At 40.6% G+C, this 22,115-nt stretch overlaps 1 protein-coding gene across 2 annotated transcripts in view; it reads right to left on the bottom strand.

The window, feature by feature from the left end:
* The window catches only part of LOC118212857 (homer protein homolog 1), a 51,179-nt gene that overhangs the window by 27,624 nt on the left and 1,440 nt on the right, over window positions 1-22,115 (bottom strand). For both annotated transcript variants that reach the window (XM_035391263.1, XM_035391262.1), the window contains exon 2: window positions 685-841. In XM_035391263.1, coding sequence (XP_035247154.1) covers window positions 685-841 — 157 coding nt within the window. The remainder of the gene's footprint in view (window positions 1-684; window positions 842-22,115) is intronic.

Raw genomic sequence — 22,115 nt, 5'->3', positions numbered from 1 at the left:
CACAAGAACATGTTTAATCTACCGCACTTCCCCCCCCCCCGCCACTGCACCATCCCTTGTGTGTGTCCTTGGGGCAACTCGGGGTGGATATCCTGGCGCATGCACTCCTATTCACCGGAAGTGGAGATGTGGAATGAATTGCCAATGAATCAAGGCTCAAAGCTCAATAACCATCACTCAAGATATGATCTTCTGTGCTGCTCATTGGAATATGATTTGAAAATAGTTGCAGCTCTTCTCCGAGGTTTACCATGCACTCATTTCACTGTTTTACACTCATTAAATAAATAAAAACAATAGTAGTTATTTTATAAAATACCATTATTTATACGTAAGTTGTAATTCCTATAATCAACCGTACACCATTACAGAATGAAATAGAGAGTTTGTACGTCAGTATAAATTATCACATATTTTTTAAATGTTTTGAATAACTGTATAATTATTCATAAACTGATTTTTTATGAACAATTATATAATAATTATTATGTATATCATTCGCTTGTAAAAGCATGCTGAAGTTATTAGAGTGATTTTTTATGCAATCTTAATGTCATGTATGGGGATCTTCAGGCCAAGATTAACTCTGCTGACCTGTCTGTAACAGTTTCACAAACTATTATGAAAGTCAAGCACACAGCCAGTTTTTTTTAAATGTGAAAGGTGGAGGTACCAGGATCTCACCTTGGAGCCATCCAGACTGATGATTCTGTAGACATTCCTCGTACTGTCGTAGAAGTAGGAGACGGTGACTGCATGCTTGCTGGTGGGGACCCAGTTCTTTTTGGTGTTGGGGTCGATCTGGAAGACGTGGGCGCGGGTGCTGTAGATTGGCTGCTCCCTGGTTGGACAGAAGAAGATGGGGTGAACCTCTTTGGACCAGCTGTCCCATAAATGTCCCATTGCCCCCCATTACACAAAGTTGGACCCGCCCTCCACAACACTGCTGCTATGTCATGCCGTGAATTAGCCCACTTAAAGGCTGACTATTACTACAGAGATAGTAATAGTGTAGCTACACAATAGCTACACAATACACACTCACAATGAAGTAAAATATCCAGTGTTAAATGAACTCTTACAGTGTACATGCGGTCCTTATTGGACTCATAAACTGTGTTGAATTAACACTGCACATTTTACCGTGTGCTGATTCATGATGCTGCAATATCAACACTGCAAACTCCCTGCTCAGAAGGGAATATTAGTTATGTTGTCAAAGAAGGACTGAAAGGAGTGAAATTTAAAGTGAACACTAAACTTAACCAAGTCAACGCGCTTCCGCGGCTGAGCCTCCTCAGACAGGGTGAAACTCGGCTTGCACTCAGAGCTCTTCTCTTGGCTGACCTGAGCGCGATGGTGAACGGTGGGCTCCAGAACATCGCAGCACTGACAGAGAGAGGCGGGGATAGGGCCCTACAGCCCCGAAAGCTCTCACTCACATTCGGACGCTATTATTCCCAGTGCTCGGCTATTAGCATATTCAATCCCATTGCCAAGGGCCTAATCAGCTGCCATCGCTCTGATGTATGCAGTGGAGAGAGAGAGAAGCAAGGGATTGTGGGGGGAAAAGGAGGCTGGTGAGGGATAGTGCAGCAGATAGAGAACTGCTTACGCTGCATTCGTTGCTCGGGCCCTTTGAACAACATCAAAGGCGCTCCACGTAGTCAAAATTAATATTCATAAGCGTTTGCTGCACTCAACACAACAACGTCCAGAAAGAGAGGGAAAAAAACTAAGCTGGCTTAAGCATTACCTTAAGTTGAATATGGAGAGGTGCTCCAATTTCACAAGGCGTTTCCTGAGTTGAACCCCATGCCATTAGCCGAAATCGTTATGGTTTTATGACTACCGAATGGGTGAAAGTTCATTTTGAGTTCTGAGTGCCACAGGACTGATACTAAACCACAGTTTCCTTGGTGTCTTACAGTGCCTAGAAAATTAAGTTCTTTGTGAAATATTCTCCAGTGTTATTTATGTAGGTCTATTTATTTACTTGAGGCCAGCTGAAATGCTAACTTGATCATGCCTTTTTCATAAAAGTAAAACCTAGACAAAACGGGCTGTTTTGAAATTTTCTCTCTTTAACAATTTTAATTAGATGTCTGGCTGGTCTTAGGTACTAAGTGCACACTATGTGCAATTTCAACTTCCTGTGTGTGTACTAATATGTACAGCCCTGACAGGAAAATAATCTCCAAACAATCATCCAAAAGTGAAATACAATCGCATATGTATCAGAAAACAATGGCTTAAGGTAATTAACCATCATTCTGGAACATTCATACATGTGCATTATGTAACTTCTCACTCCAAAAAATAAATAAACACAACAAAGCTGGGAAAAAAGCAGAAAATATAAAAATATTATATAAAATAAAATACATTAATTATTTTAGAAAGCTTGGGTATTCCACAATAATAGAAATGTAAAACGTTATTCCAAGTTGTGAAATTCCAAAAGGTCATGATCTGTACTAATGCTATGTTGCATATAGCCTACTTTCATGTCAAACAGTGCACAGACTTGTTTTGTAACTTGTGAAAGTGTTATATAAGAGTGGCAGATTTACTTTTAAAATTCTCCATGTCCAGCATTCAAACACAGCCTCAGCAGTCATGTTGCTCGAGCTGACCAAGAGCTAGGAGTCCCTCTAAGGAGTTCTCTCTTTGATTTTACAGCTCTCTCATGCATACCTCAACTCAATCCTTCAAATTCACACCAAAGACCTTGTTAAGCACCGCTCTCCAAAGTGCAGAGAGAATGCAGTCTACAGTGCATTGGATGCATAACATTTCGGAAAATGTAACTGCACCACAAGTCTTCAGTCAACGATCTTGAAAGCAAATCAGCCTCAAAGATGCTGAGATAATCCGCCTAATGAGATTTTAAAAGAAATGAAAAAGCCAAAGTGAAACTCAGGTTACGCATAAGTTAACACATCGCACAGAATAACAAGCAGGTGGCACGGCAGCAGAAGTGGTGGCATAAGTAAATGGCCACTGCAAAGGGGGTCTATTTTTTGCACCGTCTCAAACAGAGTGCACTTCGCCGAGCAGAGCCATCACACAACAGTGAAAATATCTCGTCTCTTTCAAAAATGACCTGCGAAAGGTAGGCAGTGCGTTACGCAATATCAACCAGCAGAACAAGTGGAGTGGGAGAGGGAGTACCGTCGCTATAAATACCAGAAAAAAAACATGTTTACAGGCTGTGAGTTTCCCGCTCAGGCCAAGCACAGAGGAGCCCTTCTGACAAGCTCGAGTCAAGGGGTCAAGTCGTGCTACAGGACGCTTCTGGGAAAGGACCCTCCCCTTGTGACACCGCATTGGTCCGCTACAGTTCATCAACTGCAGGGTGAACTGTAACTGTCATGCGTTAACCCTGACCTGAGACATATATTACCGTAAGTACAGCAGTGCTCTCGTTAATAAAAATGAAATATGTTTCAGAAAAGGATCACTGGGCTTTCCTTGAGGAAGCTGACCCAGGGTGACTCCATGTACCCCTGCGGGTTTACTGTTCCGCGCGGACTGGATTTATGAGCCCGCTAGCCTGTGCGAAAGCCTTGGTGTACCGACTGATGGGGTCAGCGCTCAGCAATGGTTGGAATGGCAGTGGAGAGAGAAGGGGGGATTCGGGGTGCGGAGAACGAGGCGCGAAGGGGGCAACGACGAAATATGAGCATTAACACGGCCCAGGGACCGGCCCCCGTCCTCTTACTCCCACCTTGAACTGCTTCGAAGACTAAAATCCAGCCCAAACGCCAACTTCTGCAGATGCCGACTCATAATAACCACTTTGTTCTACGCCGTCTTCCCTGCATCTCTCAGCCAACCGAAGACCAGCCCTTCAGCTCATTAATCTTGCGATGCCTTACGCTCCATTACAAGCACCAGCTGGCAGAGATCGTCGTGACATTTCTCACCGCAAGTTCCCCAGAATTAAATGAAAAATGCGGTTTTAAACGAAATGCTGCATCTCCCTCGCAGCATTCGCAGGCCAATAAAAATGTCAGCGTTCACCTCCCGCGCGGACGCTGCTCCAGCAGGTCAGAGATACACTGTCCCCAACCCCCCACCATCCTGCATGAATAATTAAAGTCACTCCAACAAATACCAAAGAGTGGCAGAATGCAGGAAAAACCCTCTCCATCACTCCCAGGCCACTTTCAGCACCGGAGTCATTTTAAAGCTTTGCAGAGAGAGGGCTTCCGAATTCCGAACGGAGCACTCCTTTCAGGCAAGAGGGCAGAATCTGAACCAAAGTGGGAAGAAGGACTGAAATGATTTGTATGAAGTACAGGCGCCCTTCGCACACATTTATTAAATAACCTGCCCACTGCGCGCGGTCTTTCCATTAGTCAGAACTGGAATGAAAGCCGAAAGAAAAAATCTACAATGTTATATAACATGACATTTATGGAGGAGGTGAGTTTAGCACCAATTAGGAAGGCGATGACGAAGGTCTGAAAAAATTAAATTGTTATGTCTATTAAAAAAGTAGTACAGCGGTTACTGATATTCAGTTGAGCCTAACATTCCACAAAGGAGATGTCAGTAAATTGCTATTGACGAGACAAAATCAAAGCTCGCTCTTCCCGGAAGTGTATCGAAACGGATGTCCTTGTTATTACGTTAATCCTCTTTATCTTTCTCACCCACCTGCATCGGCAGGAACATAAACCGTTCAGGCTGATCAATATGAAAGAGATTCCAGTGGGTAAGATCACAGGTCCCACCCAGTCAAATACCTGTCACTTAAATGTGTATCAGAGCTTTGTTTAAAGATGTTGGGAGCACAAACGTTAAAAAAAGGCTTCATAAACCTGACCCAGATATTAACCAGGCAGGTACTGCAGAGATGATTTCTATGATTTCCTTTTCTGATCATTTTGGTGCTCTTGCATTTGCCACTTATAAAGGTAGGCGTAGGAATTAATGCAAGTGACTGAGTACATGCCCATAACACTGCGCTACATCCTACAACCATTGATAACCAGGCCTTTACATTTACACAGCGGGCAGGAATGAGGGTGGGTGGCGTGGGGGAGGAAGTTACCGACTGGTCATGGAACAGGAAGCAGTGCTGATCCGGCCAGGAGAGGCGAGATACACCTCCACCAGACACAATGAGAAAAGCCAGTTCTTTACTTCCAACAACCTGTCCCATGCTAACGAATGGAAACATAAGAGTGGAGATATGAAAAAAAAAAAAACTTTGGTAAGAGCATGATAAGTGTGTCATATGTTCAACTTTTAGATAGCCACCCTGTGTGTTTTGTATGCAACTGCTGAAAAAATGCTCACCACTTTGAGTGCCTCAGATAAATACTTATTTGGCCAGCTAAATAGGAACAGTGGCTCATTCATTAACAGTTTCTCTGTTAATATACTGTAGTAGAGACAAATGCACTAATGAAGCACAAGACACAAGCCACGCTATCTTTTAGAGTAGATGTGTTTCATTCAAACGTAAAATAAATCTGAACAATATAGGCCTAAATAATCATTATAGCAAAAGGCAAACTGCCATATGAAATCACTTGACTGATGACACTTTAGAGCTCTTTTCATTTTTTTTTTAAAAGAAAATATTAAAGTGGGGGCAAGTATAGCAGTGTGTGCCACCATTGAAACACCCATTATACAGATGCTGGGATTCACCACAGTCAATAACAGCTCAATAACTGCACAGAGCCAGTATTGATGGTTAATGTGAGGAATCAAATGACAGGAACTACACTACATACAGATACCTTAATTACCAGTCATTATATGAGCTTTAAAAGAGTACAATAGAATTGCGCTCAATATAGCTAATTGACAAGAGAGTTTCACTCTCCTAAAACTCCTGTGATTCTAGTTCATGACCAGCAGATGGGGTTGCTCATCAGACAAAATTCACTTCTACATTACATTACAGGCATTTAGCAGACGCTCTTATCCAGAGCGACTTACACAACTTTTACATAGCATTTACATTGCATCCATTTATACAGCTGGATATATACTGAAGCAATGCAGGTTAAGTACCTTGCTCAAGGGTACAACGGCAGTGTCCTACCCGGGAATCGAACCTGCGACCTTTCGGTTACAAGCCCAGTTCCTTACCCACTGTGCTACACTCCGTCCTACGTTCTACATACTGCATAAATGTGAAGCAGGGGAGAGGTGTAGGCATGTTGCAGAGGTTACATTGGAATGGAAAAAATGCCAACCAGCATTTGAGTGACATTTTGATTGTGCATACTTGCTTTCAGTATGGTAAACAAAACCACAGAATTGGGGTTACACTCATAACCCTGCAGGTTTTTTCTCATATTAAGAACCATGTTTCCAAGCAATAAGGGGCTTCAAAAACACTGTTTTCAGAGCATTACCATGAAAGACTATTTCTGTCATCTTCAAATCTCAGACAACTCTGGACAACGGCTAACACAGTAATAATAAATAAGATAAATAGGTACCTGGTTAAGATGAAACAATGCTCTGGCATTATTTAACAACAAACAGGTTACACATACTGATCAGCACAAACACTGACAAGTAGTTACATGGAAACAAATGACAGTAAGGTCAGTGTCAACTCAAGTGGCCGTGAATCCACATGACTTTGATACATTTCCGAATGAACAGGCCCGCTCTCTGTTTGTAGGGTTCCTGGTTCCCCACGTGACATGGTATCTTCCATTAATATCTGTCATACACCTAACACAGGTTTGGAGAGTCTCGGACAGTCTGCTTGTTTCAGTTTGACCTGCCTTGTCCCTCGTTGTCAAACTATTTCAGTTACGTTTTTATGAACATCCACAGAGTGCTGCTTTGACCCACACAGAACTCTCTGTCTCCCTTTCCTTCTCCCTCTCTCTTCGTCTCCGTCTCACATGCACGCGCCCACATTTAGCCAGATCGAAGACATTGGCAAAGGAATTAAAATGGCTACTTTTACCCATTAAAATGTTTTTGCCTTGTTTTTTTCCATCAAACATTGCACATTCAAAAATGTTTAAAATAAGACGTGAAGCGGAATCCTGATAAACAATCATGAGGGGAATTCAAAGCCGGCTGCACTCAAAACAAATCCAATTAGTATACTCCCTCGCTCAACGGGTGATCAGATGGCAAAACCTGACACCACTTTGCTCAGCACTCAGACAGAACCTGGAAGGAAAAGCTTGTCATATGAATTTTGGGCACTGCCTTCCAGTCAGGCAAGCTTCCAGCACAGGGCTACAGAGCCACAACTGAATAGCCATCGCTCAAAAGGACCAAAAGGATTATCATTCAGTTTCAATGGACATAAACCCACAAGGTTCTGTTCACAAGATCTTCACTCAGCTTCTACTAAAATGCTACTGGCCAGTAATACAAGCATGATGTCAACACAAGTCACATGTACAAGAAAAGCATATATAAGAATAGCTGCACATTCAGATCTGCATCACGATAAATACGTACACTGTAAGCCTCATAGACCTAAGGAAATTATCAATACACCACCCACATGGATATATATTTTGTTCCTGGGCTACTTAATTAATCTACTTTATGCAAAGAAGCAGAAAATTGAATAGAACATAAGCTATTTTTAAATATTGTATAGTGATTTCATACTGTGATGAGATATTCTTTCTTAAAAAATATTTAACAAAGTTGACCACCTCCACCCTGTGTTAAAGGCAGACTATGCAGGATATTGTGAAAATATAATACAATAACCATGTTAAGGCACATCTATGATGCACATGCAATCTATGTCTTTGCTTAGTTTCACCAAATTTCTGCACCTTTTACCTGTATTTATTATTCTAATAAATTATGGTAATTAGGCTATAGTGCCACGTTTCTGGGCGTGGCACTAACAAAGTTGCAAACAAAGACTCCCGTACTCATCAACGTTCACTGATTACATAACGCAGCATAACTTGAAAAATTTAAATATTTCAATAATTTACTTCTAATTGTTATATTGAATATAACGATGTAATATTACATGACATTTTATTTGGTGGCGGCTTTATCCGAAGCGATGCACAATAACTGCATACCAAAGGACGTTGGAACGGCTACAGAACACAGGTCAGGTAAGGTAGCTACAATTCGCATAAGGTACTAGTTATCCGTAGCCATGAACATACACATATTATGTTGTATTTTAAAAAATAAAGAGGCTGATATTTGAATAGGATACGGATAACTTTGTGGGAAAAGTCATTCAGTTTACAAGTGTATTAGCGAGCAACAATGTACTTATGGCCTGCTAATGTCACTTATTCCACACGCTTCATTGTTTACATCCCAGTTCAAGCATTTATGGCATGGTCTACAAAGATTCATGAAACGTACATGCTTAGCTTTGACAACACAATGCCCATTTATATTTTGCTGTTTCCTTTTTACTTTGGTCTTTTGACTCACTACCTACCAGGCTAAATGACACCCTGACCCGAATGAAGTCATTTGGCCTCATCCTGTCACTGTATGTGAAACTGAAGCTCCTTGTCTCCATGGAGGCAGGCTAGCTGTACAAGAATTGCACCGAGCACCAACTTCACAGTAATTCAGACAGCGGCAGTGACATTTGTGCATCATGCACTTCAAAGGGCAGCGGCTACCAGAGGAATAGCACGTCCTTCACAGGCAAGTATCCCGAAATTCCATTAGAGGCAAACAAAGACAACATTATAAAAAATTTGGCCGCTGCATTAAAAAGATGATTCAGTAGGCTAGGGAGGTAAGGCCATATCTCATTATAGTGATCAATCCAGTTACCCATCCCTCTGCATGCCCCAATTCCTTTGACTTTCAAACAATTTAGCATAAGTTGCTTACTGACCTCAGAACTCTATTCTCTGGATGACCTGACAAATACTTTGTTACTATTGGTACATACTGGACATGCACTCCATTGTATCTATTAATAATTCTCATATATTAATAACTCAGAACCTCATACATACATTGTACAGCCTTTTAGCCAAATGAAGCCTCACAATTAGTACTCCAGGTATGATGTTGTGCATACTGTATTATGACTGCATTACATTTGCACTGTGATAATTCTGCAAGCGCAAGAAAATAGTCCTGCTTCGGATATAATTAATCTTGTGAAATATTATGAGTACTGTGACTGGGCCAACAGTAGTGAGTGTGAGAATGCTGAATAGAGCTTACACACATTTCTAGAGGCAAATCAGGCTAGGGCAGAAGACAGGGCACAGCATAGTGAAATTAACCAAACTGGGCTATTCAAAGGCTCATGCGCAGACGGAGTGGAAATCCCGCCTCTACGCAAGTTTACCTCTCTGGTAGAAAAAGTGCATAAAGGGAATTGGGAAAAGGGAAAAGGCTGGTTTCCAGCTTTGCATTGAGAGATGTGTGTGTGAGTGCATGTGTACATACGTACGTGTGTGTGTGTATGTACTGTATAAATGTGTGTTGGAGAGAAACTGGTCTAACTTCAACCTTACTGCCTTGTGTGTGGGTGGGAGTGATGAGATAGAGCTGGAATTCTGCATTTGAAAACTGCGAGAGAGGGGAGATATGCAAATCTCACTTTTGGTGCTCCACTTTTGTTTAAAGCAACAGAGAAATGCTGTTAAACCCACGGCTTTTACTGTAGTGCAATTTTCAGGAGTTCTCTAAATTTCCATTTAAAAAATTGATGCTAGAAAAGTGCAATTCGAGGATCAAAGCTTCAAAGATTCTTTCTGATAAGAGAAAATTTTCACAGTCTCATGATGGAACATGGTGCATAATGCACAGTCCATTATTTCTCTCCCTAGCCTCCAGTGGTATGCAGAATATGAAATCCTTTGCTACATTCCCAGGGCACTTGTCATGGCATGTTTAAATGTGCACTGGTATGTGCAGATGGAGGTTCAAGAAAAATACCATGGCCCACAGGCTGATTACATTAATAATCCAGCAACTGGGACAAAATTACACATTCTATAGTGGTCATCGCTGGGAGATTGAGGTATAACTAAATAGTGAACTGTCTCCATTTTCCAGAATGGGCCTTTTCCAGAACAAATCTACCACAAGCCCTGTTCAGTGATAACATGTCACAGAGGGCAGAAACTGGCCAGAGATGTGGGTTAGTGTTTTTACTGTGTGAACAGAGTCAATTGCATAGAACTGCCCCACAGTGAGACGATATGATACGTACAGAAAAATTCAGTTCCACAAATATTATGCTTTGCCCCAAAATTTATTTTCACTGAAAGTCTACTCTGGTCTTTCTAATAGGCTAATAGCTGTCATTTACCAATGACAAAACCATGCATCCCTAACTGAGTAGAGAGCCTCTACAATTGTCTTTTGTGAACCATGTCACCACAGAATTATGCTCCTACTTGGAAAATTGTCTGCCTTTACAAATTTGATGCCATTTTCCAACTGCCTGGCATAAAAGGTTAGTGTTCAGACGGTTTGGGCTATCTGATGAAGGAGCCAACGTTTTAACGATTAGCCTCCACACCTGAATCTCTGGCACAACAAGAAATGGTTTTCAAAGACATTTTAGGGCTTTTTCGGAAAATCTAAGTTTAAGCTTGGTTAGTTAGACAGAAGGGCCAGTGAACATGAACAGAATGCACACAGGAACCTGCCAGCTACTATTAGGCCTTCTGTTCCCCACACGTTTACACCAGTAACAAATCAGTACTGATCGGTACAAATCCTGCTCTGTCATTACAAGGCTTCCTTTCCATGTTTACCAAAGTGAGCCACTGTCAATACGCAGCAATAATAATGATAAACTGCATACGTGAAAATGCTGGGAAATATACAGCCAAATATCACTGTAGTACGATACAACTGGTTTTAATGATGCTCAAGCTGTGCGATTTGGAAAACCAATATGAAGTGGAATGAATTTAGGTCGTGGCCCAGGTGGTACAGTACATTCAGCCAAGCAGCTGAACACTGGAGCTGAGTAAAACAATCCAGAACAGAGGCTCAAGTCTCTGGGCTCAAGCTATATAAAACCACTATAAGTAATTGGCTAGTAGTCACACTAACTTTTACCAAACTGCAGAAGCTTGACCTGTTTTGGTACGGTCACTGCTACCGCATGACAGGAGAATGAGTAGGCCAGGTTCTAGTGGTAACTGGGCATTAGCAGGGAATCTGGTGTCCCTGTGTAAAGCCAGTCAGACATAGAAGGTGTTAAGCTCACAGAACACACCTGACGAACTGTATTTTCGGAGGCACTCTTGATATAGATTTGCCTGACTGTGATTCATGTCACCTGTGGAAACATTCAAACCCTCCACATATTCTGTTTTAATGCCTCTCTATGTGCTACCAAAACATAGGTTCACCAGCAGAATACACACACACACACACACACACACACACACACACACACACACACACACACACAATTAAGCTCAGTTTAATAACTATGTAGTGAATCAGTGTGGTGAAGAACTTGGTCTGTGAAAAAATATTTTGATAGGGTTATAAAGATGAATAGACACACTCTCAAGGCAACTCGGATGCATGAATCCAATTTATTCATATAGGCTAGCAGGCAAAATTCCCTATTTTTTCCATAATAGTTAACTTTAACGTGCAATTTATGATTGTGTAAACAAAAAATAAATTCAGCCACATTAGCATCTTAGTTACAGCTCAGCATTAAATACAATCATTCAACATAATTATGTTTATTGTAAAGTATTATAAATGGAAGAGAAGATAGGTACATATAGGCTATGTCCTGTGATGCATTATTTGGATTGCATTGTATCACTTTAACATGGTGCTTCAGAAGTTGAGAATATTTTACTTAATTATTCTTGTGGGCTTCAAGATTACAGGGTAGGAGTCCATTCATGAAAGTTATGAAGCATTTTAATATTGATTTCCACTCTGCATAAATACCTGCAATTTCTGCAAGTGTCCTGTATTGTACTCAAGCCTTTTTTGACTGCAAAAGGGCAATCTAGGCTGTTTATTTAATTATATCTTTATAAAATTGAAGGGCTGAGCATTCGTGAAGGATTAAATTCTTTTAATAAAGGTGTAAAGTGCAGTATTTGTAACTTACTATTTTAATATATAACCATATTGGTTAAAGCACGTCTCGGTGTTTGAGGAAGAATGCTGGAAATGTGATCTGAGAAAGTAGGTCTTAGGTCTTCTTTCAGTAGCTTTGGGTGCCAGTAGGGCTGGGAAATATATCAATATTATATCGATATCGTGACATGAGACTACATATCGTCTGGGATTTTGTATATCGTAATATCGTGATATGGCATAGCCTAAGTGTTGTCTTTTCCTGGTTTTAAAGGCAGCATTACAGTAAAGTGATGTAATTTTCTGAACTCACCTGACGGTTCTATCTGTTCTATTATTTGCCTTTACCCACTTAGTTATTACACAGGCATTACTGACGATTAGTTATCAAAAATCTCATTGTGTAATTTTGTGAAAGTACCAATAGTCATCCCCATAATATCATCACAATATCGATATCAAAGTATTTGGTCAAAAATATCGTGATATTTGATTTTGTCCATATCGCCAAGCCCTAGGTGCCAGTGTCACTAGAATGCAAATACATATCCGCCACACTTAGCCCTCAGTACCAGGGGGTTTCCCCCCTTGGCACCACACATCAAAGCCCACTCAAATCACACTGCTGGAACTGAGGAAAGGAGCTTGTGTCTATGTGCACGTATGCACAAAAATATTTAAACCCACATGCTTTTTTTAAAGTCCTGTTCCTGAGAGGCCTCTATTTCCATGGATGGAGATAACAGATAATTGATTTATAAAATCCTATTGTATTTAATCACAAATATCTAAAGCATCCTAGCCCGGCCCATAATTTCAGATGGAGGTGGTTAATAACTCTATGAGCTGGATGCTATTTTCATATCCTCAGTGTTGTAACAGGCTAAATATATGATACCGTAATTGAATATTTTCCTGCATTTCTCATTCTAACAATGAAATCATTCAGAACTGAAAGGTACATACTGTACTCACAAAAAAAAAATCTAAAGAAATTGTCTATTTAAAAGTCACTCCATAATGTTTGACAAAGTTTGACATTACCTAATTTGAAGTGCGTGAGTAAAAACAGCACTTCAGGAACAAATTGAAATTGTACCTACTGGACCACAATGATTTATTTTAGGCAAAAGGCAAATTAAATCAACTAGGCCTACTGTTTGGCCTCTGAGCAAATAAATAAATTTGTTGTTGAAAACAAAAATATAACAAACATACACTTGGACAAAAATGCAATCAAGGAAGCTGCCATCTATGAAACTCTAATTATGACACATAAGATTAGATAAAGCACAGGAAGTAAAAATACACTGCACTGTGGACACTTGCTTCACACCAATCTTCCCCATTTTAATCTAAATCCTGTAGTCAAGGCTGTTGAAATAAGAGTCAATATTAAAACAGTGGCATGACAAGTTCAAACCATCAGTTCACATTAGAGAGAGCGATAATGACAATCTTATTAAAACGGTGTTGACTGTCAGCTTTAATATCAGCTAATGGTTCTTCAGTGAGATGTCACCACTGTAGCGGCGTCACCCAAAATTAAAGTGTATCGGCCATGACTGATCCTCCATCTCACGCTTGGTCAGCTCCACAATCTGAGTGAAAAGTCCTCTCAAATGTGGACAGGTGCACAGAAGGAGCTGACTCAATATGTACACTCCCAAGTGACCTCTGTAGTATACTGTGCGGGGTGTACTGTATGTTGGCTGTAAGGATTTGGATGAACGTGTCCAGTGAGCAAATGGGCAAGACCGCCAAGTGCCTAGTAGCCAAATTCTGATGTACATGACTGATAAGCAAATGAAGAACACTGCCGAACGCACGGTCGTTCTGACCTGACTTTAGACAATAAGGACTTTCGATTGTTTGAAGTACACTGGATTTGAATAACTCCTGCAACAGCAACAAAGGGAAACATGCTTCCCCAAGCAAATGACATTGTTAATGTGGTTCACCACGCTCCCCACAGCAAAACAATGTTGTGGCAACGTTGTGTAAAACAGATGCCCATTGGATAAAGGCCAAAGATTCAGCACAACTGTTCAAGGCCAGACTGCAGCCATCATCATGTTTTTTTTTTTAAAAAAAAGCTTGTTTCAAATAAAGGTAATCAAAAAACTGTCTCACCACCTACAAAGCAGCTTACAATGCTTTGTGGTCCTTCTCTGTAGAACTGGAGAGAAAGAGTGCTGGAAAAAACATGTATGTTCCGGTTGAATGCTTGGCTGTAGAGATCATTACACCACATTCACATTTAACCTGGTTTAGAAATATAAGTTAATAAATGAATTGTGAATTTAAGAAATGCAGATGCAAAGAGCACATTGTACTGCATTTTTTTCTACACTGAATAAACACTGCCAGTTAGTTCATGGTATTTTCTGATTGAAACAAACTTCTGATGTCATGGACCATTTTTTTTTACTTTGCTCTTCCACAAATGCAAACAGGGTTAATTCAATTTCCTTGTTTATTGAACGGTGAAAATAACAAGCACCATTATGAATGATCTCCAAGCTCCAAACCTTTATATATGCCAGCCCCCTCCCCCAACCTTTTATCAGTATATTTCAGCAATAAACTGCTTTTAGAAACTCAAGGTCCCCTTGATGAACCCAGTATCTCAGGGCTTTGGAGAGTCTGGGAAAAAAGACAATTCTGGGCTTAATAGTACATTATTTTCTACCTATAGGGACTTCATCATCCTCACTTGACAGCCTACATAAGGTTAATGGATTTCACATCCCCAAGATAAATGCTTTAACTTTAACAGCACTGTACTCATAAATGGAAAAAGAAAATAAAAGAACAACACTGCACATTAGAGGCCGTATCACGGAGGTTTCCGTACAAGATGAATATCCCAACACTGTTCTGGCGATGACTGATTTAATTGCACCATGCTCTGCTCATCAGATGGTGGAAGGGGTCTTTTCTGGGACAGTGTAATCATCTTCCGCAAGAGAACACTCCATCCCTACAAGGGAATTGTCTCCAATCCTGAAGTGATAATTAATTTAACAGAATGGGATCTTGGCAGCTGTTATTTAAGGCACCGGGGCCATTAATCAAAGGGAGGCGATAATGTGATCGTGTGCTTTAAATGAACTTGACTTAAGTGTGAGAAAAGGCCCCAATTTAAGACTAAAATTACATTTGTGCAATGTGCACCCATGGAGGAAAGGGTTCAGGAACGAGAAGAAAAACACAATCTAGGGGATATATTCAAGGAATGGATGTAGCCTACATAAAATGTAAGGAACTTGTGGAGATGGGATGTAAGGCTCCTACACTGCAAACTACTTCAGAGTCAACGCAGTCATGCACTTACATTACTACTAACACAATCTGACAGACGGCAGAGTCTCTGAAAATATGCAAATTAACGCAGGCAGTGCAGACAAAGAGGATACATTCTTATCACCGAGAAACACACACTGACTGACTGACTGACTGGCTGGCTGCTGTGCCCTGAACACTTGCTCCCTATCAGGCCAACATTTGCTTAAAGTGAACTTTACCACTTTATCAGTGCTTGTGGTTAAACGTCCGTGGCTGATTGCTAATCAAGCGCTATGATCCCTTCATCAATGCCTGCTTTGTGCTGTGTGTGATTGCACAACAAATACACTACCAGTTGCAGATGAATCCACATAACCTTAAAAGACATAGATATATAATAATGCAAATGGACGATAATACAATAACAGTCTGTGACAGTGTTCATGGGATATACTAGGGGTCTCCACCGCAGTACTACTGCAGGAATGCTGCATTATTAAATTGTACAATTATCAAATCATAAGCATGTTTTTGTTTCCCTAATAACACTTTTGTTTAAAGCATTAGCCTATACTGTGGCATTTTTATGGCACACCCAGTCTTATTGAGACTGGTTTAAATACAGTACTGGCATGATTGCTAGACCTGAAGGACCAGTTAGTTTAAGCCATGGCTTAAACTAACTACTCTTAAGAGTTACAAGAGTAAACATGCCCTCCGTGTGCGTTAGTACCAGCTAGCTGTTCCCCAAAGAAAACTTTGGAACGATCATCCCAATTAGCCTCAAAACCCTAAACTCATAGATGTCTCTGTACTCTCCTTAAAACCTTACTTCCAACACCAAGGCTGTTAAATGGATTGGGTTGTAAAAATTTGAAAAAAATTGATTTCACTTCTCTACATCTGGATTAGCCTAAATGTTTATACAATTTTTTTTCAAGCACTACTTTGAACATAGAGTAGAGTTCACCCAATTCTCTGAGCAACAATGCAGGGTGGAAGAATTTTTCTACAATGAACAAACATCCATCACTTAGTAGGCCACATCAACACAGAATTTACTTGCCAAGCTGCTGTATCATGATAGCTATCCAATGGATTGGGGTAGGCCTACATCAAAAAATGAAATGGCTGTACAGTTCTTGATGGACCTACTCCAAACCCACAAGCACAATTCAGCTGCTCCTCACCATGGCAACACCCACATGATTCAGACTGGGAGTGTCCACCAATTTAATCTTTTTTCCCACCTTTTTTTGTCATGCAGCTTTAAATGTGTGCCAAAAAGCAGCCTGTTCAGTGTTGGACCTGCTTTGCTCCATCAAACCCACATGCCACTTATCAACAAGGGGGCCGTGATAACTGTGAACTTGCCCTTCTCTGCACCTCAAGACCACGCAGAACACTCCGGAACAACTGAAAAAAGATCCCCACAGAGTACCGCCTCTTCAAACTGACGAGAGTCAGCCCACACACTTGCACTGCACATACAGGCCCTATCACTGCCAGTCAACTCAAAACAGAAAACTGGGACAGTCGAGTGGGTGCTATATCCGGCTAAAGAAGCAGCCCTTTGTGCACTGACCGTGCCCCGTGGCCTGGAATCGAACGCTGACCAAACCAGAGGCCCGAGGGCCAGTCCAGTATTAGCCATAAAGGGTTATAGCCAGCAGGAAATTCCCACCTAATATTACAAACAGTGCTTTTACTGTTGGTCCAGGTTCATGCAGTCAGTACGAGCCAGCTGCATAGGCAGAACAGTACTCCAGTGCTATGATTACACAGCTGATCTAGTATAAGGATGGTAAAGAAATTCTGGCTGATTACACATGATTCAGAGGACCCACATGCTAGTACATATTCTATGTAATGAATGGAGTAGGCTATATTGCAACAAAAGCACAGGATTGCAAATATGATTTAGCATAACCAATTTGGACAAATAATGGAATAAACTCGTTTAAAACATGTAAGCTGAGCACACTGACTTGAATTAGGTATCTGCTTATCAGAAAGCCATGGCACTGCTAAACTGCTAAATCATACCTATATAGGTTAGCTGGATTTTTGTATTGAAAGGAGCGAATGATGATGAGCATAAGGCCACTGTAGAGTTCTCGAGGGAATCAGACCCAAAACCATGTGAGTCTCAATCCAGCACTCTAGAACCATGAACAGATGCTTTTCAGTAAGGAGAGAGAACAATAGATTTATTATTTGTGTATGTATCATAAGCTCAGTGTTCCTTATCCCACCGCACAAAGTAATGGGATATTTGGATATTTCATGTCTGTCTCAATGGCGTAGCATGTGCGTCTGAGTAATTTCATTTCAGCTTGTACCTAGGTTGTCCCTTAGGCATGTTATGTTCCTGCACACCACAACGCCACTTTGACCCAAACTTGCTGAAAAAAAAAAACTTAATTTAACAATAAGCAATCTGAATTTATGAGCTAAAATAATATGATTTCAGGCACTGTGCTGTGCTTATTGTATAAATGTGCAGCATGTATGGCTTGATTTAATATCCAGCGATGTTCATCTTGTTTCAGACCACACACACCTGTCATTCGACCACTTCACATGCCCTCCATGTGAGATCTCAACTGCCTAATCTCAACTATGAACTAATACCTCAACAGACACGCACCCCACACAACCTGCTGTTATAGGGCTGCATCGCTTAATAACATCAACCGACTGTACACAGAAAAAAGCTGCATACTGTAAAAGCCATACGAGACAGACAGCCTTGCACACAAAACCTGTTACTCACCAGTATGAAATGCATTTCCACACTATAATCTAGGCTTATCTAAACATGCTATGGCAGCATTCCAAATGATTCAAGAACATCCAATTATAACAGAGTGTTCTGTTAGACTCAAATCAATCATGTTTTGGCCTATCTAAAGGACATAGCCTACTTATGCACATTCCCCTTCGTAGTACCCCTGCTAGTGTAACGTAAGAGTCAGCATAGTACATATACAGCAATGTTTAGAAAAAATGCTAAAATTATTATTCTTTTTATAATAGCTCCCAAACATTTTCCCCAGTTTTCTCCCCAGTCTTCTGAAGGCCTGTCCCATTACTGCAGAATCCTCCATAAATTTAGGAGGGACGTGCACACATGCATTCTGAAACTTGTAAAGTCAGCTGAGTGCTTCTGTTCACCACTAGCTAAATCTCAGATACAGAACCCGTCTAGGACTGCGCAGATTGAGTGACATCACAGGCAGATCTATAATTAACCAGAGGAGGTGATAGTGCACAATAAAGAAAGGTTACTCTCCAGAATAAAAACCCTCCCATCATGTCGGGATGTTATTAAATACTGGCCCAGTGTGGATTTGATCTTTGCTAAAGGAATTACCTATACACTTTTGAAGCACCTCAACTTTTAAGAGCAGTGGATGCTAAATGGCTGAATTACAGAGGTCTAACCATTTACAGTAAACCCATGCCAATTAATGGGTTAATACATACGAAAAATGGAAGAGTAACAATAATACTACAAGGTTTCTGCATGTAGCAGGCAATCTATGGGTGGCTAAATAAGTATCTGCATTCAGTCAGACCATGTCCTTTTCAGACGAATACTTACTTGAGTATGCGTAGAAAAGGACACTACCCAACAAAGAGTACACATTAACACCATCAAAGGGAGAGGGTTTTTCCTTGAGTTTCATGGTTTTTCTTTCCACTGTGCAACTGCGGGCGCGTTCACACGTGAGCCCCTCTGTTGAATCAGGAGAGAGTACACAACCGCGGTTCTCCTCCGAAACATGTGGTGTCGCCAACTGCCTCTTTGCACACAGCAGGCTACAGCTAAGCTCGCGTAGAGTGGAGTTGGACAAAGACCTTTCATATGCGGCTTTAACATGCAGTCCATGGGCGATCAGCAGGGATCACTAGATAGCAATGAAAGACCCCTAACCAACTGAACCTTCCCATACCTTAGGCAATGCAATCGCCCTGTGGAGCTACCGTCCGCACTGGCCACCATCTGGACTCAATTTGAGGCCGTGGGGCTCATCCACGCACCGCAGTGTGATGCCTTAGTGGGGAAACTGCAGTAGAAACTGAGCCAAATCTGTGTGATCCAGTGAGCAAAATCTGCTATCTTAGCTTCTTATTGTATGTAGCAGACTAGCATATGAGCTAGTGGGTTACATTGGCCCTGCTAGCCATAATATGGGCCAGGATGAACATCAGTAGAATGTATGGAATTCACTCCATTGGGAAGACAAAGACCCTGTTCACACTTATTGTTTATTCTATGCAGCTGACAAATGAGGTTCCTCTATATCCGATGCATGTCACTATGTCTTCACTTAATTTTAATGTGCCACAGCCTATGTGTTTAAATGGAGATCATATTTCTACCACTTGTTGCGCTCAGTCATTCATCCACTCTGATGATCAGCTCTTTAACAGGTTGCAACTCCATTACGTTTATTATGGGATGTTAATATGTCAGTAGAATGCTGGTGACAAGATAAGATGCATGATGGGGCATTACATACATATCAGCAGAATCTAAACTGAATCCCATCTGGACTACCTCCTGATGTGATTCATATCAGAGTTTATTTTAAAATGTTATCCACATCTGAACTCCTGTGTTTAGACCACAATAATAAAATGAGACACATAGGATATGAATGCCAACAGATATCTATACAACATCAGTTATGTTGTAAAAAAAAAAAAAAAAAAGAGTCAAATGGACCCTGACCTCTCCGGAATCTATGTGGGCTTTAAAATGTCTATTAATCCCTGAATTATAACCAAGCACTGTGTGGCTGAGATGGGATTATAAATTGCTTTGAACTGGCCATTGTAGTTCACTATCACAGCATTCTCATTATGTGTCTTCTGTCTCCAGTGTCTTTTGTCAAACAAACTCCAGTGTCACTCTGATTGAGCCCCATTCAGCTGAAGGACTGTACAAGTGCCAGACCATTAGGAAAACAACAAATGACACATTCCCCTTCCTTACGTTTTTGATTATCTTCAAAAAAATTACAATGTGCCTGTCAACCACCGTTACCTGTCTGAGGCAGCTATGACTATCTCAGGAAATGGACAGCAAAGCTACAGTTTCTCAGGGGGGGAGGGGGGGTTATCTCAATATATCTGAGTGCCTTTGTCATATACCAGAAATATACAGTAAATGTCCAGATTCCTTCATTCTTCATTCAAACCATAAGCTCATTGCACAAATGAGGTTAAAACTAACGCTGACTAAAGCTAAAGTGACTCTTGCGACCAAACTGGATTAAAAGTGTTTGGATAAACAGGCAAATATTTCCAGTGTATTACTGAGAAACATGGGTGACTTTCTGAAAACAGGAAATGGGCAGTTAGTCCTGAGCAGCAGAAGATTCAGAAGTATCTGAGGTGCACCTGTCCAATGCGGATGCTACACTTATTGATGCTTCAGATAATTATTCCAGCTGATGTCAGAGCAGGTCAGGGGGCTCAGTTCAATATCCACACAGTGACCTCTATGCATAACTTACATTTCTGAATTAAAATAAATAAAATAAAAAACTTTTCAAAATATTTATCATTGTACATTCTGCAGTTTCTGAAATAAAAAAAAGGATGTGTATCCAGCAAAAAAGGAGGACTTAACTAATGTCTTTCGGGATAAAGTGCATCACTGAGATTAAAGTGCATCTAAGTCTTCATTGCAACTAATTAGACAGGCCCACACCAAGCATGAAAAAAGGAGAGAATGGGAACAGCATCCAGAAGAGAACCGTGGCTTTTTGAAAATATACCAGAGGATATCCATATCCATATTATGTATTTATTGGATGCAATATTTGATGTAATCATTTGATAATTCCTCTGTGTGTAGTACATAATTCTCCCATATAAATGTGATTTACCATCTGAATGTTGTTTCACTACGCTACGCTCTGCAAGAAAAGCTCTGTCCCAGGAAAAAATATCTTTAGTTCAGGTTAGACCATATGTTTGACTTGTAATGTAGAACCTAATTTAATTGTACTTCCCAGTTCCATAACTTTCTGCATGACTTACAGTTGAGGCTGGAATAGGAAATCCAAGCAAAACAATTAGTTGGTGCTAAACTCAAGTCAATGGGTCTACCTGGCTGGTGTAAAAGTGCTTTTCAAAACAAACACATTGCCTAGGTATTTTCTCTAACTCTCACTCTAGATGTCTGTAAGTGCTGCAAATACCAATACCAAGCTGTCGGTGCCATACAGGTATGGGGCATGCCGGCCCACCAAGCTGCAGCTAGGAGAGGTTTGCGAAAAAACAAATTCCACTTGCCTTGTGTTAATTGTCAAACAAATAACCTTAATCTAAACTCTGTGGCATGGTTCATTTTAAGGGGGTGGGCAAAGACATTGGATGGCAGAGAAAATATTCAGTCAACCAAGCAGAGATTAAGTATTTTGATTGGTTCCCTAAATTTTAACTAAAAGTAAAGCCCAGATCAAATATTTATCACACATTATTTCCCTCAGCTTGAGTGAATAGCTAAGTATTTAGAAAAAACTTCCCAAAGAAATGAATGAAATTGAGTAAAGACTTCAGTGACTAATTTTCAATGGTTTATGTAACAAACAAAATTCCTCATATTTTGTTGTAATAAAATCAATTAAACTCAATTAATAGAAGTTCAAGAGACATGGTAATGGCTACCGTAAATTCATCAGGTCCATTACTATTTAATATGACAAATGGCATAATGGGATGGGGTGGCTTAGACGTAAATTGAGTATCACTTCCTGATTAATACCAATAGAGTATAA

Source organism: Anguilla anguilla, chromosome 14, assembly GCF_013347855.1.
Source record: "Anguilla anguilla isolate fAngAng1 chromosome 14, fAngAng1.pri, whole genome shotgun sequence".
Taxonomy (NCBI): Eukaryota; Metazoa; Chordata; class Actinopteri; order Anguilliformes; family Anguillidae; genus Anguilla; species Anguilla anguilla.
This window is presented reverse-complemented; position numbering and strand designations above follow the sequence as displayed.